This window comes from Osmerus mordax, chromosome 16 (assembly GCF_038355195.1).
Source record: "Osmerus mordax isolate fOsmMor3 chromosome 16, fOsmMor3.pri, whole genome shotgun sequence".
Classification (NCBI taxonomy): Eukaryota; Metazoa; Chordata; class Actinopteri; order Osmeriformes; family Osmeridae; genus Osmerus; species Osmerus mordax.
In genome coordinates, this window is record NC_090065.1 from 2,662,609 (window position 1) to 2,689,624 (window position 27,016).

Here is a 27,016-nt window from a genome sequence, read left to right on the forward strand (position 1 = left end):
TTGTGTGTGTGTGTGTGTGCATGTGTGTGTAGTTTAAGTACTAATGTCTCTAAGAGGAGCTGTGGGAATCTGACTTACAGTAAGGAGCTGGGGCCCCTTTCTAGTGATTGATGTGTGTGTGTGTGTGTGTGTGTGTGTGTGTGAGTGAGAGAGAGAGAGACAGGGAGAGCGAGTCCCTCAGCTCTCTACTTTGATTCTGTCTCGTCTTTCAGTGCCTCAGGCCAACCCTGTGAGGTTTAGTGAAGTGAGGTTTAGTGAAAGTGTGTGTGCATGCAAGTGTGGATGTGTGTGTGGGCTGGTGTTTACACATGTGTAGGAGTGTGTGTGTGTGCGTGCGAGTGTGTGTGTGTGTGTGCGGGTGTGCTGGTATTTGCACATGTCTGTAGGAGTGTGTGTGTGAGGCAGAACGTGTGGCCACTGACTGACAGACAGTAGAGACGTAGGTGGGAGACTCTGACAGCCCAGCCACAACCAAACCAACACGCTCAGTCAGTCAACAGCCTTAAGCACCAACCACCAATCACCTTCCTCCAGCTGTTCCTTCTTAGGGTGTCGCACCCCCTCCTCTTCAAGCACGCTTCATCTTCCACACGGCACGCAGAAACTGCTGGAGAATATTTATTTGACTTTAAGTGATTCCATGACCTGTACCCACACGCTGACGTGATGACCTTCAGTTTGACCGGGGGTTGGGATCTAAAATGTGTTTTTCCTCAGTGAGTTTTGTACTCGTTAGCTACCGTCTCCGTGTGGAAGCAGTTGGCATACCGTCTAACTGAACTTCCTCCTCGGTCACAGCCTGGCTTCAGTCAGGTGTAAACTGGCTGTAACCTACTCTGTTCACTCAGTCGGAAAGTGTGTGTGTGCGCTGAACTGACACAGTTGTGTGTGTGTGACACAGTTGTGTGTGTGTGTGTGCTCTGAACTGACACAGTTGTGTGGGTGTTCATGAGTCTAGGTTCCATCAGTCTGTGTTGTCCTTGTCTGCCAAACAATCTGTGAAAATATTCCTCCTCTTCAAAAAGCGATGTGAAAGTTGGACAGTTTATAGGTAGGATTTTGGCAGAACTTGTGTCCGTTTCTGTACAGAGATACAGAGAAGAGGCCGGGTGGCGGATGACGTGATCAAAACAAATGAAACTGTAGTGCAAACTTCTCCCGACTCCTCGGTCATGTTCACGTGTTCAGTATTTATGGATTAGGGTCAGCCCCTCGCTGACGGAAGACGGAAGCCTTGTTTTGTCGCCGTAGAAACGGCCTTGTTTCTTCTTCTGTGCTCGGCGTTCCTGTGCAGAAGCTGGCTGTGTGATGGGTTTGGAGCGGGCAGGCGTGCAGACGGCTCAGGTGGGTCCTTGTGTCGGTGGACAAACACACCTGAAAGCCACCGTCCTTGTTGCTCAATCTCGGGTGTCATGAAAACGTAGACATGTTCTTACAACTGTCAGATTTACCAGTGCAGGCTACAAGGCTGAAGCTCCCGTACCTGCTCAGATGATATTCCCACTCTCACACACACACGCACACTCTCACACTTACACACACACTGACACACACACTCACACACACTCACACACACACTCAGTCACACACACTCACTCACACACTGACACACACATACACACACACACTCACACACACTGACACGCACACACACACTCTCACACATACGCACACACACTGACACACACACACACTCTCACACATACACACACACACTCACACACAGACACACACACACCAGCTCAGGTGATATCAGCTCTTTGTGGCATCAAAACTTTCCCCAGATCGATCCCTCCAGTGTTTGGGGCACCCCGTTGCCACAGCGACCATGAGAGAATCGGCTTGATGGTTCCTTGATTTTTTCTTTTTTATCCGCACTCCTTCTCACACAGGAGTGGACAGAATGTAATTGACTTCTTCTCTTTTATGCTAATTATGCAAATAGATGGGCTGCGATAAGAAAGAGAAGAAATGGAATATCTCACCCAATTATTCTTACCTTTTATTTCTTCTCAGCCGCCTGTCTCCCTAACCTCTCAGCCATTAACTCCTCCTTCCTCCTCCTGAGCATTCGCCAGTGCTCTCCCGGAATAAAAGTCTCCGAAAATTGGTTTTCTGCTAAAGTCTAGGCTTCTCTTCAAAAGACCAGGGCTTTTGTTCCATTGTCAGAGGACCTGGGCTTGTTGTGGCATTTGGCAGCCATTTTTAGGGAATATTAAAAAGATGAGAATTCAACCAGACAGGGTCTGGATGTGTCTCACCTGTCTGCTGTTGTTGTGGATTGTGCTTGGCTCGAGCCAAGGGAAACCAATAGGGTTTTATTGAATGGCCGGGGGCTAAGCCAGTGTGTTGACAGGTTCATTGGCCTGCTACCCAATGCTTGCAGTTGATTGTATCGCAGTGATTCACACTGTGACATTGATGTGATTCTCAGTGTTGTGCTTTGGACTGCTAAGGGAAATGGGATTAAGAGTGTGTGTGTGTGTGTGTGTGTGTGTGTGTGTGTGTGTGTGTGTGTGTGTGTGTGTGTGTGTGTGTGTGTGTGTGTGTGTGTGTGTGTGTGTGTGTGTGTGTGTGTGTGTGTGTGTGTGTGTGTGGGTGGGTGGGTGGGTGGGTGGGTGGGTGGGTGGGTGGGTGGCCTGGTGGGTGGGTGGGTGGGTGGCCTGGTGGGTGGGTGGGTGGCCTGGTGGGTGGGTGGGTGGGTGGGTGGGTGGCCTGAAAGAGAGAGCTCCTATGCTGATCTGGAGGACTTGCCCCTAAAAAAAACCTTTAGTAAAGTAACAAACACACAGCAGGGTGGATGAGAAAAGAACACAGGATCAGCAATAACATCACGCACACACACTCACACACACACATACACACACACATACTACATATACACACACTTCATACACACCAACACACATTCAACCCATAAACACACACTACACATACACACCAACACACATTCAACCCTCTAACACACACACACACACAAGCTGCCCTCATTCAGCTAAGCTCAGATCGGTCAGCGCCTCCATTCTCCCTGGCTGACCAGGCCCACTGTGGAGGCCTGTGCTGGGACATTCCCTCTCAGTGTGAGAGAATATGAGACAAACACCAGAGCTGGCACAAGACAGCCGCTCCCTGGAGCTAACCTCCAGTTCCCCTGACACCAAACCCTGACAGATTTCCGAATCCAAACAAACGTCTCCCTGTGGTATTGTATGTGGTTATAATCAGGTATTGAAGCTGCCCTCTTCTGACTCCCGGTTTCTGCGTAAGAACGAGCGAAGCCAGGCGACGTTAGAGCCAAGCGTTGCATCTCAATGTGCTTTTTTAAATCCCTCCTTTTGGATGTGGAGAAAACAGGGACTGTTGTTTTTGCTTTTTCGGTGCCTGGCTGTGAGTTCGCCAAAGGCAATAGTTTTATCTTTTCCACAACATAGCAGCTTGAATTAATCATGCTTTAATGATGGCCAAACACTGTGTGGTTTAACTTTAAGCTGATTAGGGAATTTACTGTTTTTAAATATTAACGCAGAGTGTCGTCTCATGGTGAAAGCCTGCGCTGTGTGCGTTTTAAAAACACTTTTTTTTTGTCTTTGAAAAGTCTTTCGATACAGATTGGGGTGTTGAAAATAACCCTCTGTGGATTAGATATTCAGCCAGTCGCATGAGTAACACACCTAACCTCAGCCTCAACCTGTTGTTCTGTGCTTCAGCTGAGTAGCAGGGAACACACCGAGATAGGCCTTCCTTTATCATTACAGAGCCGTAATCAGACACTATTCATCGGTTTGACGCCGCGCTTTAACGGAAGCGTAGAATGTGCGCCGCGAACCGAAACTCGCCAGCCTTACTCATACTTCTGTTATGTGACTTACTCATACTTCTGTCATGTGACCTACTCATACTTGTCTGTCATGTGACCTCCCACAGGAAACTACCAGCTCTCCCCGACCGTCAACATGCCCCAGGACGACACGGTCATCATCGAGGACGATAGGCCACCCCTACTTCCTGTCCACCTCTCTGACCAATCGTCGACGAGTTCCCATGACGACATGGGCTTTGCTGCAGATGTGACTCCGCCCTGGGCTAAAGAGACACCCAATCAGAATGAGAGGTGAGGTGAACAGACAGCCAATGGCGCATATATACTTTCGGGCGTGTGCTTGTTTATTGAAATGTAATGAACATCTTGATTGCCCCGGCAGAGGAAATTGTGCATATCGGGGCTACCATGATTTGCGAAACAAGTGAGCCCGATGTTTTGTGGATCGTGTTCCCCTGTTTTCTCTCAACCACTTTCCATCTGTCAGTTCTCTTGTCAAACATCGCTAACCTGTCAGCGACACGCCAACCACAAGGTTTACCAAGCGTAAGAACCTCGGTTGGACATTCCCTTTATGTCGGACTCTGTGTCCAATTCCAAACCCGGTGTTATTACAGTTGTTGCAGTTTAGAACTCAGTGTATATCCAAAAAGAGCTGTGTTTATTTGACATCAGCTAACTGCCCCGAACGGTATGAATAATGTTTATTGTATCACATGATATGATGTAAAACTAGCTTTAAACATCAACGTAACCCTAGAAACGGGCCTGCTCAAATTATCTATCCATTTAGGACCCCTTTCCGTCCATCCACAAAAAAGGTCCCTTAGTTGGCTGCGAAATTACGAGATGGGCTAGGCTAGGCTAACAAACAGCAGTGATCATGGAGAACGCTGGTGAGCTAGGCTAGGCTAACAAACAGCTGTGATCATGGAGAACGCTGGTGAACTAGGCTAAGCTAACGCTACTGCTAACCCAGGGACATGACTGGGCTGGAAAGAGCCCGTCACCGGTTCTGTGACGATCCTGTTTGTCAGCCCTCATCAGTGGACCTCGGGGGCTAGGGTGCTGATTGGAGGTTGGTCCAGCTCGCTGGCGGTCTCATCAGAGGCTGCGGGAGAGAGTGCTGCCGGAGTGGAGCCGCTTTGATTTGATAAGGGCCTGGGTCTCTGATCAAGCCTTGATCAGGATCAGAAGGGGATCCAAGTGCAGAGCTCTTCTAATCTGTTGTCTCATTTGATGTCTGTCTCTTTATCTCTCCATTTCTCTCTGTCTACCTCTCTGCCTCTCCATCGCTCTCTGCTTTCTCTGCTCTCTCATTTTCTGGATCTGCCCCCCCCCTCTTCCTCCCTCCCTGTCTCTCTCTCCCTTGCTCTCTCTCTCTCCATCCATCCCTCCATCTTCCTCCCAGTTCGGGGGTTCCAGACGAGAGCGACCCAGACGGTGCCTTCCAGAGGGAGGGCTTTGGCAGACAGAGCATGTCGGAGAAACGCACCAAGCAGTTCGGAGACGCCAGCCAGCTGGAGGTCCTCAAGACACGCAAGTCCAAGAGCATGGACCTAGGTACTGACCTGACCCGCTGGTGCTGCTCTGATAGCTGAAATATTATGGGATGTGAGGACATACTGTAAGGCTCTACTCTCCTCTCTTCTTTCCTCTCCTCTCCCCATTCCTCTCCTCTTCTCTCCTACTCTCCTCCTCTCCTCTCCCCATTCCTCACCTCTTCTCTCCTACTCTCCTCTTCTCCTCTCCCCATTCCTCACCTCTTCTCTCCTACTCTTCTCCTCTCCTCTCCCCATTCCTCACCTCTACTCTCCTCTTCTCCTCACCTCTCCTCTTTTCTCCTACTCTCCCCTTCTCTCCTCTCCTCCTCTTCTCTCCTCTTCCTGTGAGCCCTAGTTGATTGTTCACCAACAGAGTGTTGTTAGCTAGCAGCAGAAGGAGAGGTGTGTGAAGTCTCACACAGCCAGTACCAGGGGCGTGGCCTCTTCCTACTCTGTGGAGGCCAGCAGGCATGCGGCCCTCATCACTCCCTGACCAGAACCTTCCTCTCTCCTGGAACACACCTTCCAAACCCTGCTGGCTGTGGCTGTTCTGTTATCTCTGTCTGTCTGTCTCTGTCGACATCTGACGGTCTCTTTGTCAAACTCACTCACCCTCTCTCGTGTCTCTCTCCCGTTCTCTCATGCTCTCGCTCTCTCTTTTCACCCTCACACACTCTCTCTCTCCCATCCTCTCCCTTTGAAACCCTATAATGATATCCCCCCCACCTTCCTGCGGTGCTGTTTGTGCTCTGTGCTGAAATGACAATGTCTCTGATTGCTGTCCTCAGATCTGCCCCCCCCCACACACTCCCCCAACTCATTTCCCACAATCCTGCATGACATCTGATTGCCGTTGAGATCTCACTGTGGAGACATCCAGTTAACGTTGCCAGAATGCTGCATGAGGAATGTCCAGCACTAACCAGACCTACATGTCTACCTCTTTAACAGTAGCCGACGAGATTAACCTCTCCCCACGCACAGAGAACCACTCAGGTAAGGACGTGCGACACCGACTAGACATGGGCCGCTCACCTCTGGTATTCATTCCAGAGCCTATAGAAGTATGTGCTTCTGTGGAATTGGTGGGAACACACACTTACACTCTCTCTCTCCTCTCTCTTTCTCTGTCCTCTCACCTCTCCCTCTTATCTCTCACTTTATATCGCACTCTCAAACATCGCTCCGTCTCTCTGACACACACGCACAGGAAGAGAAGCAACCGAAAGCAGGAAACGTTTGTCTGGGTTAGAGAATGTCACGTGCGAGCTGGTTGCCAGTCTAAATGGAAGTGCACTTTAGCGATGATCACCTTTTAATGAGGGCTAGAAGGTCACACGCCTCAGACTTTCTGGAGTTGTGCGACTTTAAGCCACCGAGATGAGGTAAACATCACTTTCCTGTTGAATGGAGTCAGACCTTAAAACTCTGGGAGGTTACGGCCTCTCTGCCTTCTGAATTCATACATTTATGTTCGTTTTCATCCACGTTAGCAGGGCTAATTGTTTTGTGGGTGTGAAGGTCGGTAAGAGAGAATGAAGGACAGAGCGAGCAAATGGAACAAAGAGGAGAGAGGAAGAGAGAGAGACAGTGAGAGACAGATGGAGAGAGACAGGGACAAGGAAAGAGGGAGAAAGTGAAGGAAAGAGAGAAGGACAGAGATCACCCTGTCCTTGGCGGAGGGCTGACACATTGGCAAGGAGTCGTCCATCATTGTCAGTGCTGTGTGTTTCCACCGCCACCTCTGAATGGAAGCTTCGCTCCTTTTTGAAGTCTGGGATTTAGCCGAGAGGCGTAAGAAGCTACTGGGGGGCGAAGAATGGGGGGGGGGGGGGGGGGGGGGGTATGGTCGCAGTCTGGTGAAACGGCGTGCTTGAATGAGACTTAATGCGTCATGAATGTTCTCTTGTAAGGCTGCGAGTCTCGGCGGTGTGTGTGCAGCGTTGGTGTTTGAAAGGAAAACGAGATATTCTTGTTTACAGCGAATTTTACCCTTCAGCACCGAGGAAATTAGATGTCATTAATTTGCCTGTCTGTCAGAGAAGAAAACCAGTTTATGAAAATTATTCGGAACACAACGTATACAGTACCACAAATACGAACGACATACAGATATAGAATTCTCTCTTTTGGTTTCCTCTTCCCCCCCCATATCCCAGCTATCACACCTCACCTATTCAGTTCCCTTAACGGCTCTGTTGTCACTGGGTAATAGATTTCAGGCTATTTTCTTAAGTGAATCGCGTTTATTTTCTCTTCTCAGGCTCCGTGTTGCACTCCAGCCCCTTTAAATCCACACATCCCACTCTGAGCTAAGTAGCAATGAGCCATGCTCCATTTACCAGGCCCCAAACACCAGCCCGCCGAAACCAACGACCGCCCCGAGAGACAACTGTTCTGGGATACGATAGCCCGGGCCTGCTCTGCTGTGATTGGCTGAGACCCGTTGTTGACACAGGCTGTGGCCAGATGGTTGCCGAGGACGCAGGAATGTTTGGGAGGACAATATGGGGACTGTTAGCCGCTGCATGTGCCCCCAGAGACATTCCTCCACTCTCGTCCAAGGCCTCGCTGTCGTGATGGGTGTAGCAGAGGGGGGGGGGGGGGGGTGTTATGCTATCTGTGGTATGTGGAGGTGGAGGTCACAGTTTCAGGTTGGTTTAGGTGCAGTTTGATGGACGTACATTACGCAAAGTCCGTCCGCGGCATTCCTTGTAAAAAGGGCTGTGCAAATCAAATTAGATTTGATATACAGTGAGCCAGACTTGAGAAAAGTACCTTTATCTGAAAAGGTACAGTACCACCTGCAGAACTGGACTGCCCAGTCATGTCAAGTGGGAGTTCTGACCCAGACAGTCATGCTCGTCTTGACCCTCTGACAGGGAGATGGATGGCTGTTTTTGTTACTGTTTGACAGCTCAGCGGATCCCTGTCAGAGCAGGGTTGTCTGCTGTTTAAATAGGAGGCACTTCTAGACAAACAAGGCACAGCAGATTGGGTAGGCGCTCCTCTAGTACTGTCTTAAACTGAGATGTATCCCCCAACTGGTGCGTACCCCAACCTAAACACCTTTAATGAGATGCTGAGGGGACAGTTGCTTGCTCAGTCATGTATTCAATTTTACACCCTTTGTTCACTCCCTCGTTCTCTCTCTTTTCCCTACCTCCCTCATCCCTCACTCCCTCATCTTTGCCTCTCTTCATCCCTCTCTCACCCCTCCCTCATCCCTCCTTTACTCCATCATCCCTCCATCATCCCTCCCTCACTCCCTCATCCATCCCTCATCCATCCCTCATCCCTCCCTCATCCATCCCTCATCCCTCCCTCATCCATCCCTCATCCCTCCCTCCCTCATCCCTCCTTCATTCCTCCTTCATCCCTCCCTCATCCCTGCCTCATCCCTCATCCCTCCCTCACTCCCTCACTCCCTCACTCCCTCATCCATCCCTCATCCCTTCTTCACTCCCTCATCCCTCCCTCCTTCATCCCTCCCTCATCCCTCCCTCATCCCTCCCTCATCCCTCCCTCACTCCCTCATCCATCCCTCATCCCTCCCTCATCCCTCCCTCATCCCTCACTCCCTCATCCCTCCCTCCGCTTCTCATCACTCAGTCAGTCCCACCCTCAGAGTTGGCCACCCACGTTAGAGCTGCAGCCTTGTATTTACCCAACATACTCACAACACACACTCACATACACACTCACTCAGACACACAAGTTCTGTATGTACACAGAGTTCTGGAACGGTGTGCCTTTTTGGAATTAGAATCGTAGTGGGGGTTCTGCTGAGGTAATCTCATTCCTCAACACGCACACACCTAACTACACACACGTAGCCCCAGCCACACACACACACACACAGCCACACACACACCCAACTACACACACACACAACCATACACACACCCATCCCTCCCCACACACCTCCATACCACTTTTCCTTTCTTCACTTCATCACCTTGTCATCCAGAGCTGCACATAGACAGGAGAAACACACCTACCTTCCAGACAGCTTTTCTTAGCTTGGCAGCCAGTCTTTCTCTCTCTGAGTATCAACACACTCTGTATCCTGTGGAGCCCGCCTCAGCTGTGTGTGGGCTGGAGGGACGACTTTCCGTTTCACAAACCCCGGCTTGTCTGGTGTTCTGCTCTTCTGCCTTGTTAGCGCTGTGACTTAGTGGACGGGGGGGGGCTGTAGTGTAAACAAGAGGTGTCAGAAGACACGGTGTACGAGGATGCTGCGCTGCTTGTCTGTAGGCGCTTGAGACCGGAGTCTTTGACAGAGTACTTTAATGACTCTTTAACTGACTCTTTAAATGACTCTCTAAATGAGTCTTTAAACTAGTCTTTAAACGGGTCTTTAAACGGGTCTTTTAACAGGACTTTAAACAAGTCTTTAAACAAGTCTTTGAGAGAGTTTTTAGTAAGTAGAGTCTTGAAGTATGTGAATCCAGGTCACGTGTGTCGGCCGTGTGGTATGACCCATGTCCCTCCTGCCTCCTCCAGGCTCCTCGACCCGGGACGTGGGCCCGTCCCTGGGCCTGAAGAAGTCCAGCTCCCTGGAGAGCCTCCAGACCGCCGTGGCGGAGGTCACCCTCAACGGGGACATGCCCTTCCACAGGCCGCGTCCGCGCATCATCAGGGGCCGCGGATGCAACGAGAGCTTCCGGGCGGCCATCGACAAGTCGTACGACCGTCCGGCTCCGCCCGAGGAAGAGGACGAGGGCATGGAGACGCGTGAGTGGATATTATGGGATGGGGGGAGCTCGGTGGTAGGGCGAGAGGTTGCTTCGCTTTGGGTGTTAACCCTTTGAAGGATCTGATAAGTAAATACACTGTTAAAAGAAGAATACAATTTTAAAAGGAATACTTTTTATGCTCTTTTTCTTCTTCCTTAATCCCTCTCTCCTCCCCTCTCTCTCTCTCTCTCTCTCTCTCTCTCTCTCTCTCTCTCTCTCTCTCTCTCTGTCTCTCTCTGTTTCTCCCTCTCTCTCTCGCTCTCTCTCTCCCCCTCCCTCTCCCTCTCTCTTTCTCCCTCGCCTCTCTCTCTCTCTCTCCCTCTCTTCCCTCTCCTCCCTCCTCCTCTCTCTCTCTCTCCCTCTCCTCCCTCTCTCTCTCTCTCCCTCTCCCTCTTGCTCTCTCGCTCTCTCTCTCTCTCCCGCTCCCTCTCCTCCCGCTCCCTCTCCCTCTCTCTCTCTCTCTCTCCCGCTCCCTCTCCTCCCGCTCCCTCTCCCTCTCTCTCTCTCTCTCTCTCTCTCTCTCTCTCCCTCTTCCTCCCTCTCCCTCTCTCTCTCATCCCCTCGTCTCCAGTGGAGGAGGACACGGAGGAGAGTTCGCGGTCGGGGAGGGACTCCGTGTCGACCGTGGCGGACCTGACCCCGCTCCCCAACCCCGACAGACCGCGTAGTGAACCGCTGGTCAACGGGAACAACCGCACCAAAGACGACAAGAAGAAGGAGAAGGGAGGGAAGGAAAAGAAGAAAGAGAGGGACAAAGACAAAGAGAAGGAGAAAGAAAAGAATAAAGCCAAGAAAGGCATGCTGAAGGGACTGGGGGAAATGTTTAGGTAAGAGATCTACCGATCCTGAATGTATTTGTTGGTTATGCCTCGGTGCTGTGGGAGGTTTATGTATTAACTTTTTTCATGCACGGTAGCAGGGCTAACTGTTTTGTGGGTGTGACGGGCGAGGAAGAGAGAAAGGAGGAGTGAGAGAAGGAAAGATATGAAAAAAAGAGGAAGAGAGAGGAGAAAGTGAAGGAGAAAGGGGTCGACGGTCTTCACTCAATTCGTTTTTTGTTGTTGTTTTGTTTCTTTACTGATGGATATTTATTCGGTAAAACCGATATAAATCCTACGTATCTAAGAGGATCACTCCTACCCCTTCTGGACAATTAATTTCCATCACAAAATGTTATCGTATTAAAACAACATAACCAGACCCCCAGTGGCACACACTCCCCCAGGCCTCAGACAGCCCTTCCCATCCACGCTCCCATAGGCTACCGTGTCTCACCCCCCGATTATGATTGGCTCCAGGGCTCTGTCTTCTCACCCCCCTCTTATCTGATGGCTCCCAGCCCTCCGAGTCAGCCAATAATACTCCCATACATCATGTTTGTCTAAAGTGGTGGTGATGTGTGACGGGCCAAATGCTGACTGTTGTCTGAGAGGAGTAATGAGCTCCTGGAGGAGGGGGCCTGTTTGGTATGCAGATATCCTCCTGCTCCTCTTCCACCTCCTCCTCCACCTTCTCCTCCTCATCCTTGCTCCTCCACCACCGAAGGTTTACCGCCATCGCTATGGCAACCTTTCTGAAGGACCTCCGGGAAGTATCTCTACATGTGGAGAGCTGCTGTACTGTCGTGGAGATCTCATTGATTTGGCTCTACAGTGTGTGTGCGCGCGTGTGTGTGCGTGCGGCGCGTGTGTGTGCGTGCGCGTGTGTGTGCAGCATAGAGGCAGGGGGCGGAATCCGTATTTGTGGTGTAAGTGGTGAGAATGTGCGGCTTGTGTGTGCTAAATTGTGCGTGCGGTGGAGGTGCCAAGAGAATGTGGTGTGTGTGTGTGTGTGTAAACACACACGTGAGTGTGTGATCAACAGAGACCCCTGAGAGCTGACCCTCTCACGTCGCCCGTCCTCACCGCAGCCAATCAGAGTCTCATTAGCGTCAGGCTACTTCAGACAGAACAGCCGAGCCCCCGCCTCTAATCACCAGTTGGACTGAAAGCAGCACCCAATCTGTCAGCTTGGCAGGCCCAAGATGGCCGCCGCCCAGAAACTGAAGGGGGTAGTGTTATTTTCTGCACCCGAGTTCTGCAAGTTATTTTTTTTGTGCGTGTATTGTTGAAGGGGGAGAGATGGGTGAGGTGGGTGGGTGGAGGGGGGTGGGGAGGTTTGTTGTTGAGGGGGGCAGGTGGATGAGATAGGTGGAGGGGGGTGGGGAGGTGGTGGGGGGGGGGGGGTAAACGGAACAACTCACAACTCGTGAACACCCCTGCTGTGTTTGGAGCAGAAACGTGCGACGGCGAGTCTGTTTGAGCGAAATCTTTCGACAGTAACTCTCCACTGTCAACAGACGTGTCTTTTTTTGTTTTTTCTTCGTTTCCCATTCACGTGTTGCCTTGCGCCCCGCATTTTAGAAGTTCGTTGGAAGCAAATCCCATGTCACAGGGGCTGATTCAGTATGTGGGTAGACTGCAGCCTCACCTCACATCCCTATCAGCCTCCTGTTCCTCTCATCAGCCCTGCTTAACTCCCAGACACACAAGATAAGGCCTCCTAATATGCGCCCTGAATATTAAACACACACAATGCCCTTGTGTCGTGATGACACACGCCCCTCCACCCCCCCCCAAAAAAGTTCTCCTTCCTGTCATGAATCCTGGTGAGGAGTCGTGAGGGGCGGCGTTGAAGCGGAGCTGTAATGGAAGCCAGCGGAGTGGAGAGAGGAGCTGCCATCCTTCGCTCTCGTGATCGATGGCGCCGTGCTCGATATGAACACCGGCGCTTCGCGGCCAACGGGGCTTTCTGCTACATTTGAGCCATTTGTTGATAAATTAATGGAGTAATGGGCCCTCCTTCTCTACCCGCACACACACACACACACACCCTACACACACACGTACAGCCTCCACACACACACACCTTCCACAAACACACACACCACCCTCCACACACACACACACACACACCCTTCACACAAACACCCTCCACACACACACCCTCCACACACACACAAACACACCCTCCACACACTAACCTTCCACACATACACCCTCCACACACACACACACACAAACACACCCTCCACACACTCACTCTCCACACCCCCCCCCCCTCCACACACACACACACTCTCCACACACACACCCTCCACACAGCTCTCCAGAGGCGGTAATCCCTCCCTCTTTGATCTCATCTTTCTTCTGTGCTCCCTCGCTTCTGTCTGTGTCCTCACACCCTCAATTCATCTGAAGCCGTTTGGTTTGTTTCTGTTGTTCCTTAGGCTTTGTCAACCCCCCCGAACCACCCACTCTCATCCTTTCTCTCTCTCTCTCTCTCTCTCTCTCTCTCTCTCTCTCTCTCTCTCTCTCTCTCTCTCTCTCTCTCTCTCTATCTCTCTCTCTCTCTCTCTCTCTACCTTCCTCCCTCTCCTCTCTCTCCCCCTCCCTCTCTCTCTCTCTCTCTCTATCTCTCTCTCTCCTCTCTCTCTCTCTCTACCTTCCCTCCCTCTCTCTCTCTCCCCCTCCCTCTCTCTCTCTCTCTCTCTCTCTCTACCTTCCTCCCTCTCTCTCTCTCCCCCTCCCTCTCTCTCTCACATTCTCTCTCTCACACACTCTCTCCTCTCCCCCTCCCTCCCTCCCTCACACTGGTTCTGAAGGAGATTCCTCCAGGGAGGTTCTGAAGGCTCCTGTCTTGTTTTTCACCAGATTCTCTTACGGTTCTTTCAACAACAACCGACTCGTTTTCTTCCCTCACCAGGTTTGGCAAACACCGCAAAGACGACCGTCCAGGAGACAAGATGGAGCGGAAGGGCTCCAGCAAGTGGAGGCCGGAGGAGACACAGGCGTCAGAGGAGGAGACCCTGAGGATGAAGCTGGAGCAGGAGAGGTGAGGTTGGGAGGTGGGGCTGGAGAGGTGAGGCTGGGGAGGTGTGAGGCTGGGGGAGGTGAGGCTGGGGAGGTGAGGCTGGGAGGTGGGCTGGGAGATGAGCTGGAGGTGGGGCTGGGGAGGTGAGGCTGGGGAGGTGAGGCTGGGGAGGTGAGGCTGGGGAGGTGAGGCTGGGAGGTGGGGCTGGGGAGGTGGGGCTGGGGAGGTGGGACTTGGGGAGGTGAGGCCTGGAGAGGTGCGGGGTGGGGAGGTGAGGGTGGGGAGGTGAGGCTGGGGAGGTGAGGCTGGGAGGTGAGGCTGGAGAGGTGAGGCTGGAGAGGTGGGGGTGGGGAGGTGAGGGTGGGGAGGTGAGTCTGGGGAGGTGAGGCTGGGGAGGTGAGGCTGGAGAGGTGGGGGGTGGGGAGGTGAGGGTGGGGAGGTGAGGCTGGGGAGGTGAGGCTGGGGAGGTGAGGCTGGAGAGGTGAGGCTGGGGAGGTGAGGGTGAGGCATTCTATTCCGTCGGTTACGGAATAGAATACGAAATAGAATGAAGTCTTTTGAGATGCCTGGAACTTGGAAGAGTTTCAACAAACCAGATATGACAGAATCAGAGAAAGTTCTGTACAGTACCACTCTCCCTGGGTTCACCCTGTCTAGCCCAGTCAGTGGAAAGCACAATGATGTGCCAGTAATTTGGGCACCAGTTTGTTAAATGCCAGAGACATTACAAGCCAAGATTTAATTAGTTCCTTTCCCACAACAGTCTTTTGGGATAAGAGTTATCAGTGGCATTCTGCCTGCACCTCAGTTAGTGGAGGTGAGATATGATTACAGCTGGAAAGTTCAGGGCCTCTGTTATGTGGAAGATTATTCACACAGGATAATGAGTCTTTGGTCTTTAAATCATATCTGGTTGGACGAACTGCCTCCTCCGTGTTCACATCTAATCACCTCAGAGGTTAGAACTTTTTCCAGGAGTTTTGTCACAAAGGGAAGTTGATTTTCTTGTCTTAAAGGTTTGTGTGTTTTTGTGTGCGGTTTCGGAAATCACCCATGATTGTAGATGGTCCGTAGCTGCCTCGTCTTTGCGTAGAAGTTGAAAACCTGTGCGAGGGAGATAGCCTGTAATCAATGCTCAGCTCTACGACAAGGGTAATGTGGTTAGGAAGTTTGTGTGTGCGTGCAAGCGTGTGTGTGCGTGCACGTCCTCCGAGGGGGATGAAGGTGCTCTACCCTCATCTGTAATGGCACACAACCACCTCCCTGGATCAGTTGGAATTCAAATTCCTCAGACAAACCAGCTCATCGATTGGCCTGCCCCGAGGCTGGAGTAATTCTAACTGGTTGATTGACTCTGCGGGGAATTTCTCCAGACGAGAGCCAGAGACGAAGGGTTCAGCTGGTCCATGTAGCCTCTCTGCCGGTGAGCAAATTGAAACGTTTTACTTCTGAGATGTTATGAAAGGTAACACCCGGGCGTTCAGTGAAAAAAGAAGACGATCACCGAGAGGTAACACGGTGTTAAGACCCAAACTGTTGTTTATACTCACACGCTCTAACCCTCATTAATAACCCTTACATTACAGAGACGTTAACTGAAATCTGATTTGAAAGCGTTAACCTTTACGTTGCTGTGAGGTGATTAATCACCTGTCCGCTGTGGAAATGTACCAGATGTGGTTTTTATGTGGAAATGTTCCAGATGTGGGTTTTATCGGAGTCCTTCGTGGTACCTTCCCCTGGTTCTTCCTGTCTCCCAGCATGTATTATCACTGTGTAACTGTTGGCGCTTAAGGACTTGGCTCACAATGGACACAATAGGTGGTAATGGTGGATTGTTCTGCCTGGCAGCTGGGGAAAGGTCACCCGTCATCCTCGTCTTCCTTCTTCTGTCCAGACCTCCTCTTCCCTCCCTCCTCCTCATCCTCCTCTTCCTCCTCACTCCCTTCCCTGGTTGGGTTATTGTACTTCTCTCTCGTTCCGTTTGTTTCTATTTTTTCACTCTTTTTTTCTCTCTCTCTCTCTTTCTCTCTCTCTCTTTCTCTCTCTCTCTCTCTTTATTTCTCTCTCTCTCTCTTCCCTCTCCCTCTCTCTCACTCTCACTCTCCATCTCTACCTCTCTCCCTCCCTCTCTCTCTGCCCCAGTTCTCCCCTGCCAAGCAGAGATATTTCCATCTGTCAGCAAGGCTAATCATGAAGACAAACAAGCGTTTCCTCATCAGCGAGAGAGGGGCCCCGAGGGACACTGTGCTGGCCAAGGGCCTTCTTCCTGCCTCACTTGGACAGACAGGACCTGCGCTGGCATCAGTGGGGTCCCTTTGAATCGGAGAGGCAGCCATGTTCTTTATTTATTTACCTCTGAACGTGGAAGCAACGTAGCCAGGAGAAGAAAAAAGATTTCCCTCAGATAATAATTATTAAAAAGGATTTAAAATTTCTCCTGGCTGTTCTGTGTCGTTTGTTCTGGTTCCCGAGGCGACGGTTTCCGCCTCTCGTCTGATACGAAAGCTGAACAGTAGAAACAGCGGATAAGTTACAGCTGCTGTTTTCCTTGTTTGTCAGTTCAAGGATCGAGGTGCGTGTCCCCTTGTTACTAACCACACTTTAACCACGGCCCGATTCTGCATTATCAGTCCCCCCGCTCCTTTGAAACCGATGGAAACACTTGTGTAATGGAAAGCCAGGGTCCTGATTGGTATGTCTCCCTCTATCTTATCAGTTTAGCAGGTGAACGTACCCAGTCAGTGGGCCCCACACTCTGGAGTGGAGGGTAATGTTATATTTCCACCCATAAATAAATATATATTTTTTATTTTTCACACTTCAACCAGAAAATCTCAGTTTCTTGACATATTATTTAATTAGGCGGCAGTTTTCAGTAATTTCCGCGAGGGGCTAGTCAGGCAGAGCTGTCCCTCTCTCTTTCTCTCTCCTCCCTGCACATTAAAAGGTCTGCAGAAAAGTGAGTGGATGATAATTGGCGGTTGAAAAGGCCTCATAATTGTCAGAGTTGTAATTACAAGCTCGGTGATGTACTCTGTTCTGTAAAATGGCCGCCCTTAACGCTCGCCGCGTAATAGCCCCAGTGAGACTGAGGGTGGGTGGTGGATCTAGCGGCTCTCAGAACGCACGCCAAGACTTTTTGTTGTTGTGATGCGTTGGCCTCGGTCAGTGTGGGCTGTGTAGAGGTGTGTTTACTGAGAGCTAAGCTTTTAGCTGGAATGTTTAGGGGCTAATAGCTGACAGCTTCCTTTTCACACTGATCATTTACATTTAGTCATTTAGCAGACGCTCTTATCCAGAGCGACTTACAGTAAGTACAGGGACATTCTCCCCGAGGCAAGTAAGGTGAAGTGCCTTGCCCAGGGACACAACATCATTTCGCACGGCCATGAAACAAACCGGCAACCTTCTGGATTGGAAGCTGATTCCCTTACCGCTCAGCCATCTGACCCCATGTGACACCTTTAACAGTTGTGTTTAATGTGCTGACCCCGGTTCATGCAGCGTGACGGGATGTTTTTTTAATGAAGTCGTCGTTCGAGGCACTCCCGTATTTAACACGCACTAAAACCTTTTCAGCGAATCAGCGAAACCTTTCTTGATTTCTAGCGTTCGCGTGTATAAACCCCAGAGTTCACGTTCATGAACCCCTTTCAAACCCAGCACATTCACTGGTAATAACCGCGCCTCCCTTCCCCGTCCAGGATCCAGGCCAAGACCAGGGAGCTGAGAGAGAGGCAGGCACGGGAGAGGGACTACGCCGAGATCCTGGACGTGGCCCGGCCCGCGGGCCCCGACGAGGAGCACCCGTACGCGGGCATCGGCCCCCTGGACACGTCCCTGGACGGGGGCACAGCCAGCCTCACAGCCCCCGGGAGGAGCTCCACCGGCACCACTACTCAGACTCTGTTTACACCCAAGTCAGCAAGGCACGCAACGGGGCGCCCCGCCCTCAGCAGACAGGTAGGATGGAGGTCCCTGGTCACACTCCTGTTCAGGAGGGAATATCTCTGTGTTATGTCTTGAGACCTCGTAGAGCAGCGGGCTTCACCCCATGGTCATCAGGGCCCCACTGTCTTGTTTGTTCTAGATGTTTCCCTGCTCCTCCAACACTCCTGATTCAAAGGAATGGATGGTTATCAGGCTTCTGCATAGCTTGATTCCGACCTGTTCTTTTGAATCAGCCAGACCACAGCTGCTGCTGCTGCACACAAGCTGTAGTAGGACTAGAAGAACAGTCATTACCTACACTCACACACACACGCACACACACACCGTGTGTGTGTTAAAGAGCAGCTCCGAGGGACTGTTCAGCTCAGGGATCCGTGGCGCTGAGCTCTCACGTCAGGGTGAAATGACATCAAATGTCACCATTCAGCTACCGGCAGACACAGTCAGCTCTGCTGCCGGGGCAGGGAGATTGCCCGTGGGAGCAGGGAAGGGAATTGTTCCATGTTTCTCTCTCTCTCACTCTGTCTTTATTTCTCTTTCTTTTTTTTCACTCTCGACTCTTTCTCTTGCTCTTTCTCTCTCTCTCTCTTCTAGCCTCTCTCTCTCTCTCGTTGGTGTAAACACATTGTTGTGACTGGTGTACCTGTTTGAGGGTAAGCAACACTGTATGTGAGCGACTGCTCATCTTAATTAAGGACCTCTAGTCTGTACAAACTGCATGTGCTCCGGTCTGGTCTGTCTGCAGACGTCAGTGCTGCAGGCCTGGTCTGTCTGCAGTGTGAGACCAGTGATAGCCTCCCTAGTCTGGATAAAGTGATTTTCCTTGTGTAACATCCCTCCACACAATGCTGTGTATATTTCATGAGCGCTGTGCTACATTTATTTTTATTGATTTATAATTCATTTAGTCTCTACTGATTTGAATGGCCTTATTATTTTGGTTGCATGCTTGATGATTCTGATGAGTTTCTTTCTTGCGTTTCTCTGTGAGTACGAGAAATGCATTAGGTCATGGAATGATGGAGTAGTCATCTGGATTTGTTTAATAGAAAACTCTACTAGGAGCCTCTTTAGGACCTGAACCAGGCTGGAGAGAGGCAAGGTTGTCACTAAGTGGTTAGAACAGTGTAATTACTAGCATGCTAAAACAAAATAATGAGTTTATTTTATAAATATAATCAAATTATAAATCATTTGAGTCAAACATGAATGATCCTAGACAGTTTTGTATGTCGCTCAAGGTCTTGAACGACGTCGGTTTGAGAGTCAAACAACAGTTCCTTTCAGTAACTCCTCTTCACAACCTTGAAAATACCAGCAACGCAAACACACTTCACATCTTAGCTTTCATCTCCAGGCCTCAAAACATCAGAAAAAATATACCTTGGGAAAGAGAAGCAGGAAGTGTGTTTCCTGTCTGACCCCCCCACTGAACAGGAAGTGAACTAGATCCTCCCCCCTGCGAGGTTCAGGGGGGAGACCCTGTGGATTTCTCTCTGAAGCAGCAGGCATGCTGGTTGTCATGGCACCCCTGTCCTCCACCTGTCTTTCTCTCCCTCCCAGAGTCGGCAAAGATGTTGTGTAGTAACAGTTGAACCAAGAAAACAGGCTTGCCACAGAAACAGCTGTATCTTAGAAGCTGCATCACAGGCTAGGGGCTGCATCACAGGCTGCATCACAGGCTAGGGGCTGCATCACAGGCTGCATCACAGGCTAGGGGCTGCATCACAGGCTGCATCACAGGCCAGGGGCTGCAACACAGGCTGCATCACAGGCTAGGGGCTGCATCACAGGCTGCATCACAGGCTAGGGGCTGCATCACAGGCTGCATCACAGGCTGCATCACAGGCTGCATCACAGGCTAGGGGCTGCATCACAGGCTGCATCACAGGCTGCATCACAGGCTGCAATCAACAGGCTAGGGGCTGCATCACAGGCTGCATCACAGGCTAGGGGCTGCATCACAGGCTGCATCACAGGCTAGGGGCTGCATCCACAGGCTGCATCACAGGCTGCATCACAGGCTGCATCACAGGCTAGGGGCTGCATCACAGGCTGCATCTACAGGCTGCATCACAGGCTGCAATCACAGGCTGCATCACAGGCTGCATCACAGGCCAGGGTCTGCCTTTAATCGTTGGTCCTTTTACTTAAACCTGTTGACCTTTGTTGTCAATTTGTTTTTCAGTTTTTCGCAATACTTTAAATCTTTAGGAATTTTGAAAGCCGTCTGAACACTCAACCTTGAAGAATTGTGGACGTCAAATTATTCCTCCTCTATATCTACTGCTTACAGGGTGTAGAGGCCATCATATTCATGATACTAATCTTTACATGGCATTGTTCTATGCAACCTTATGACATCATATCATTACCCCTTCCACAACAACATTAATCTTTCAAAGGCCTTGTTTTAGATGACGCAACTTTACGTGACCGTCCTCCTTAATCCAGTAACATGCTGATTTAGGTTAGATAAGAGGTGATTGGGCGACAGAGGACACATGAAGTGTACCGTATGACCTACGTACCCTGGATTATCTGTCATTTCTTTAAAGGTGGACAGGCAGGCCATATGCTGGATTAGTTTTGGATTACGATGAAAGGTGTGCGTGTAGTCTACACTGTGCTCTCACTCTCAGAATGACAGCAGGAATAATGACAGGCCGAGAGGCGCTCCGCTCTGTCTAACCCTCCCAGAGTTATAAAACGTCTAACTGGCCACCGACGATGGCTGTGCAGAGTCCCCAAACCAAACCAACAGCTGGGTAAATACACGGCAGGAATTCATTTTCTAATTGGCCTTGTTTAGTTTTTTTTGTCTTGCTTCTTTTTTTTTTTTACGACGGCCCATCTGAAATGTCAGTTGGACTGTAAAGCGTAAAATGTCTCTGCCAGGAGCCGGAGAGGAATACTCAGGGAACCGACGGCCATTTCCTCCGTCCTGAACACAGTGGACTGATTCTGTCAACTCCATCAGTCTGCTCGCGACAGTGGAAACTGCAGGGATAAAACCTTGCTGAGTGGAGTTGATGGTTTGCCGTAAAGATTTAATGGTAGATAAACTATCTTAGGTAGATGTTAGTTTTTTTTTTTTCATTTTTGGTACATCTATTAGGCGATGTGAAACGAAACTCTGCTTATAGCTGAGGGAGCTTTTTAAGAGTCAAACTCAACCCCTTGAGTTTGACTCTTAAAAGCTTGAATACAAAAGTGGCATACGTTGAAATAACTCGTTTTTAGAGCGTCACAAGTGATTGTTGTATGAAATGAATTGAAGCACTGTGTGCTTCGGGTGATAAGAATAGCTTTGGTCGCTTTTGGTTTTCGGCCAAATGGCAAATCTCCTTCTTTCAAAACCTCGCTTGTTCCCCCCTCCTGGTCTGCCAGCATAATATTGTGCAAAGTTCCACCTTTTATCTCTGCAACCTTTTCCCACAATTACAGCAAATATTTCACAAGAGGTCCGCGCGGATGTCTGACATCTGGTTACGTTTGTCATCATTTAAGCATATTTGTAGCTCCTTAGACTGTGCAAACACAACAAGAGACAACATCATTTTATGAGTCCTTGATTCTGCTCCATGTCAGTGCACAAAGTCACAACAAACACCCAATAACTTAAGCGTTTACCGCAAAGTAACAGGGAAATTAAATTCACTAAGCGTTCAACGTCATACCAGCCTGATAATTGTATCGTTGTGGATGTTGAGCGTCGGTTTCCCACAATCCTTTCTTCAGGCTGACAGGAAGTGAATCGTCCCTGTGAGGCAGTGTTGCTTCACCCGCTCAGACGAGGCCTGGGCCAGAGCTCGTCTGGGTTTCACATGATTAGATTCCCGCCTCCGCTCCCAGACTGTGGTTCTCCTTCCTCTGCTTCAGGGGAGGGGGGGGGTGTAGGAGGGAGGGCGGGGGGGTAGGGAGAGGGGGGAGAGGGGGGGTAGGGGGGTATGGGGGGGGCCTTGTAAGGGAGAACGGGAGGCCTGGGGGGGTAGGGGGAGAGGGGGGGAAGGGAGGCCCAGGGGGTAGGGGGGTATGGGGGGGTAGGGAGGCCCAGGGGGGTAGGGGGGTATGGGGGGCCCTTGTGAGGGAGAACGGGGAGGGCTGGGGGGGTAGGGAGGCCCAGGGGGGTAGGGGGGTATGGGGGGGCCCTTGTGAGGGAGAACGGGAGGGCTGGGGGGGTAGGGAGGCCCAGGGGGGTAGGGGGGTATGGGGGGGACTTGGAAGGGAGAACGGGAGGCCTGGGGGGGGGTAGGGGGCTGGGGGGCATAGGTAGTCCTGGGGAGAGGGGGGGTTGACAGGAGTCTGGGGAGGGATAGTGGTGCCGTACACCGTATCACAACCGCACCAGGACCACGGCGTTGGAGACAAACACCTCTGCGTGGTGCGCCGCTCCCAGGGCGGCCCAGCAGAGATCCCATCGAGGGGGCGACAACCTTTCCAGGTATCGGCGTGCTCGCGCTCTCAGCTGAATGGAGCAGAGTCGCAGTTGAACTTCAGCCCAGAGAGGATTTGCAGAGTAAAGTGTACCAAAGGACCATTAATTCCCCACATTCAGCATGGGTAATCTTCTCTCTCTCTCTTTGTCTCTTTCTCATCTCTTTCTTTCTCCTCATCTCTTTCTCTTTATCTCTCTCTCTCTTTCTCTCATTTCTCTCTCTCATCTCTTTATCTCTCTCTCTCTCTTTCTCTCATTTCTCTCTCTCATCTCTTTATCTCTCTCTCTCTTTCTCTCATTTCTCTCTCTCATCTCTTTCTCTCATTCTCTCTCTCATCTCTTTATCTCTCTCTCTCTTTCTCTCCATCGCTTTCTCTTATCTCTCTCCATCAGAGAGCTTGGAGATACCCAGCATGAGTCTCCCCCAGGCACAAAGAAGCACATAAACACACACACGTAAACACGCGTAGGTTACATGTCAAACGCACGACACATATAAAGGCACCCCGTCAGTATGTGTGTGTGTGTGTGTGTGTGTGTGTGTGTGTGTGTGTGTGTGTGTGAGTGTGTGTGTGTGTGTGTGTGTGTGTGTGTGACATTAGAGAGGATGCTAGCCCAGTCGGAAACACACAGCAGGGAACCTCCACCCTGTCACCCTCCATAACTCACGTATCTGACGACATCTGCAGCGTTAATTTAGCCGATGTTTACGATGACTTCATAATCCATAACATCCTGACCTGCCCCCTCAGCGTGACATGGTACATTCCTGGTACATCCTCAATCCCAGATTATAACCAATGCGGTTTATTCCTTCTTTTTTTTATTGATAATTTAATCACAACATTTAGCTGTCATTTCGTTTTCCGTTCCGGACGCTCAGTTTCACAAAGAGACTCTAGATGCTCTTAGTGCTTTTTAGAATCATCTGTTTTCAGGTGGAAAGGAGATAGTGTGTTTTACAAGGGTATGTGTGTACTGTCAGGGAGTCAGGTGGCTGAGCGGTGAGGGAATCGGACTAGTAATCAGAAGGTTGCTGGTTCGATCCCCGGCTCTGCCAAATGACGTTGTGTCCTTGGGCAAAGGGCACTGTCACCCTACTTGCCTCGGGGGGAATGTCCCTGTACTTACTTTTAAGTCGCTCTGGATAAGAACGTCTGCTAAATGACTAAATGTAAATGTACTGTATTGGTGTGTGTGTGTGTACTGTGTGTGATGGGTTTTGAGACGTGTGTGTGTGTGTGTGTGTTGTTGGCGTGGGATTGCGTGGCACGTTCACAAGGTTGAAGTGTGTGGAGGACGTGCCATACACCCTCCGTCACCATCACACCTTCTCCTCTTCGTTTGTCATGTAACCCTCCGGGGAATGCAGGGATTACCCCATCTGTTGGCGCAACACTCAGTCAATCAAGCCATAGATACCCCCCAGCGCCCCCGACACACACACACACACACACACACACACAACCCCCCTCACAACCAGGGTCAACCCACCCCTTATAGGAGAGGATAGGACAGATATGACTACTTACAGTAATGGACAGCTGAATTAGTAAACATTGTGGAACACATGATCATTTTCAGTGTATTTGATTTGACCATCTGGGTGCCAGACGTGTCGTATTTCTGACATACTGAGATTAGCTCTGTATACACATAAACATATTTTAATTAACCATAGAGGTTGACTGATATTGCACGGGAAAAAAAACCCAACAGGATTATCAACCGAATCTTCAAAATTAAATTTGAACACCATCTATAACACAATAGTATTTATTTTATTAAAAAAACACCCTGTGTGGTCGTTTTCCCCGCAGTGAAGCAAAATGGCCATCATACGTCCAATACATTTTTGTTACCTCAAACCCGCTTGGTCATTTGAAGGCCGCTCCGTGTGTGAGTGATGTTGTGCAGCGTGGCCCTCGGCCGGGGCGGGAGTGGCCCTCGGGGGCCCAAGATGTTGGTCTGAGCAGACAACTGCCCTGGATGATGAGTGAGGCACCTGCAGCTGCATCTGGCTCTCCCTCACTGGGGAAGAGAACCACACACAGGTCAGCTGCTTCCAAATGATGGGAAATTGCCTGTTAATGTGTTTGTGGTTGTGTCGTGTGTGTGTGTTTGCGTGTGTGTGGTTGTGTGTGTTGAGGGTGTGGTTGTGTGTGTGTGAGGGGGTGTGTGTGCCAGCGGCGGTACGGTGTGTTGTGCATGCGTGTGTCTGTGGGACAGTTTGAAGGCCAATATTGACCATGCTGTCAGCAGAATGATGTCACAGTACTCTCATATCTGAAGCCCGAATGACTGAGCACCCCACCGTGAACCTATTTCTGGCCGGATCACTTAACAGGCTTCAACCTACTCAGAGACAAAGGGGGGGGGGGGGGGGGGGGTTAAGCAATATAGAAGTAGCATTTCACAAACACATTAACGTTGATGTTTTCCCTCGAAACGGGCATTCAAATCCACTTTGTCATCCGTCATACTAAAGTATTTGATGTCCGACACTCTAATGGACTTCTAAGGAGCTTAGATCACAGGCGTAATGCTCTACAGTATGCTCCACATTAGTTTCCATTTAATGGCGTGAGTCGGTCCCGGCGTATCCCTCCCCACGGAGAGTTAGATCCGAACCCTTCGTGGGTGTGAATCGGAACTGAGAACTGAGTGTTACATTTGGAGTCTCTCGCGTGGACATTTAGAACGCCTCTCCGACCTAAAAAGCATTGTGACCTACATTAAATGTCAGAATGCGCTTGTTCCATCCATCGGATACTGGATCTGAACTAATCCTCCCCCAGCCCCCCTGGGGGTACACTGTGGTGGGGCCCCCCACAGAGCATTAGATCAGCCTCGACTGGGTGGGTCGTACCATTTTGATGCAGCTGAGGGGGGGGATTATGAACAATCTAATAAGCTGTTTGATTGAAGACTTTAGATCTGGGTGGGGGGTGGCGGGCTGGTAGCATCGTGAAGCTGTGTGATGTGAGAGACACAAACATGTGGAGGGAATCATGTCCATAGAAGGTGGATGAACTGTGTTTGATGAGGATAGAGACCCACCAGGTGGAATTGTAGGTGTGTGTGCTCATTTGTCTCTGTCTGTCCTGTGTCGGAGCTAGCTGGGGGATGAGGTAGAGGCCAGTTGAGGGGGGGGGGGGGGTCATCTCCACGTAGCTCAGCAGCACAGAGAGAAGTCCTGAGAACATAAAGAAGCTTCTGGCTTCTATTAAAGCTGCCAGGTCTTAGTTAAGAGGCTCCACAGATCTGAGAGTGCCTCTCTCTCTCTGTCTCTCTCGGTCTCTCTCTGTCTTTCTCTCTTTCTCTCTGTCTCTCTCTCTGTGTCTCTCTGTCTCTCTATCTTTCTCTCTGTCTCTCTCTTTCTCTCTGTCTCTCTCTCTTTCTCTCTATCTCTCTCTCCAAGCCTGGAAGATCCCCTCCCTCCATGAGGGCTGTATAAACCGTTATCTCCTGAAACGATCATCGTAAGGCTCATAAGGGAGTGAGAGACTGACAGAGACGTGACCTCAGCTGACAGCATGGCCGCTAGTCCATTAACAGACATCATCCGTGTTCGAGAGAGAGAGAGAGAGAGAGAGAGAGAGAGAGAGAGAGAGAGAGAGAGAGAGAGAGAGAGAGAGAGAGGAGAGAGAGAGAGAGAGAGAGAGAGAGAGGAGAGAGAGAGAGAGAGATGAGAGAGAGAGAGAGAGAGAGAGAGAGAGAGAGAGAGAGAGAGAAGAGAGAGAGAGAGAGAGAGAGAGAGAGAGTGAGAGAGAGAGAGAGAGAGAGAGAGAGAGAGAGAGAGAGAGAGAGAGAGAGAGAGAGAGAGAGAGAGAGAGAGAGAGAGAGAGAGAGAGAGAGAGAGAGATGAGAGAGAGAGAGAGAGAGAGAGAGAGAGAGAGAGAGAGAGAGGTTTCCTGTTGGACACTGTGAACACAAATTAAAACTGACATAATGAAGGAAGACTGGAGTTAAGGGGGGGGGAGAAGAAGAAAAGAAAAAAACATTGTGGATAGTACTATGCCTTGTCATTAAGGCCAGGGCTCGTCATTGCATCAGGAGAGAGTTACCACACAGTTACAACAGCCCGTCAACGTTTTTTTAAAATTGTTCATGCTCTACTTTGTTTTCCTTCCCCCTCATTCCGGTATTCTGCCACCGTCTAGCGCCCGATGACACTCGGCATAAATGTATTAATGTGCGGATGTTTTTTCTCCCCGTCCGGAGAAATTCGCGAGTCATCTTTCAAACGCTTCCCTTCGACTTACCGACAGCGACAGAGAAAAAGGGCGAGCCGCGAGCGATTTAAATCAGACGCGACGCGGACGTTGACAGTTTTGTCAAGGCGCCACGTACCAAAAAGCCCATTATTATGGCTGAGATGGCTTGTGCTTTGTGATTCGCGCGGCCCCTTCACTCACATACGTCCGCTCCTCTTGTATCAGACATGTCACATTCGGGCTTGGCAGATTATTAGACTCTCAAGTCGCGGCGCTGGAGTGCCCGGGGGAGTAAAAACACACAAGCAAGGCCAGGTATTACACTTTCAGCAAGGTGCTGGGGGTGGAAATGGTCGTTTAGAACGGATGATTGGTTTGGCTTTGCCCGAGGGTGTGTTGCTGGGGGTTATGTTCGAACGGTAAAAGTGTTGTTCCCATGACTACACGTAACC

The 27,016-nt window shown here is 50.4% G+C and overlaps 1 protein-coding gene across 1 annotated transcript in view; it reads left to right on the forward strand.

Annotated features, from left to right (window-relative positions):
* Positions 1–27,016, forward strand: part of pard3ab (par-3 family cell polarity regulator alpha, b) — a 127,918-nt gene that overhangs the window by 81,741 nt on the left and 19,161 nt on the right. Inside the window, 9 exon segments of the mRNA XM_067252895.1 lie at positions 3,925–4,111; positions 5,232–5,383; positions 6,316–6,360; positions 9,871–10,101; positions 10,675–10,930; positions 13,848–13,976; positions 17,663–17,802; positions 17,805–17,896; positions 17,899–17,921. Coding sequence (XP_067108996.1) covers positions 3,925–4,111; positions 5,232–5,383; positions 6,316–6,360; positions 9,871–10,101; positions 10,675–10,930; positions 13,848–13,976; positions 17,663–17,802; positions 17,805–17,896; positions 17,899–17,921 — 1,255 coding nt within the window.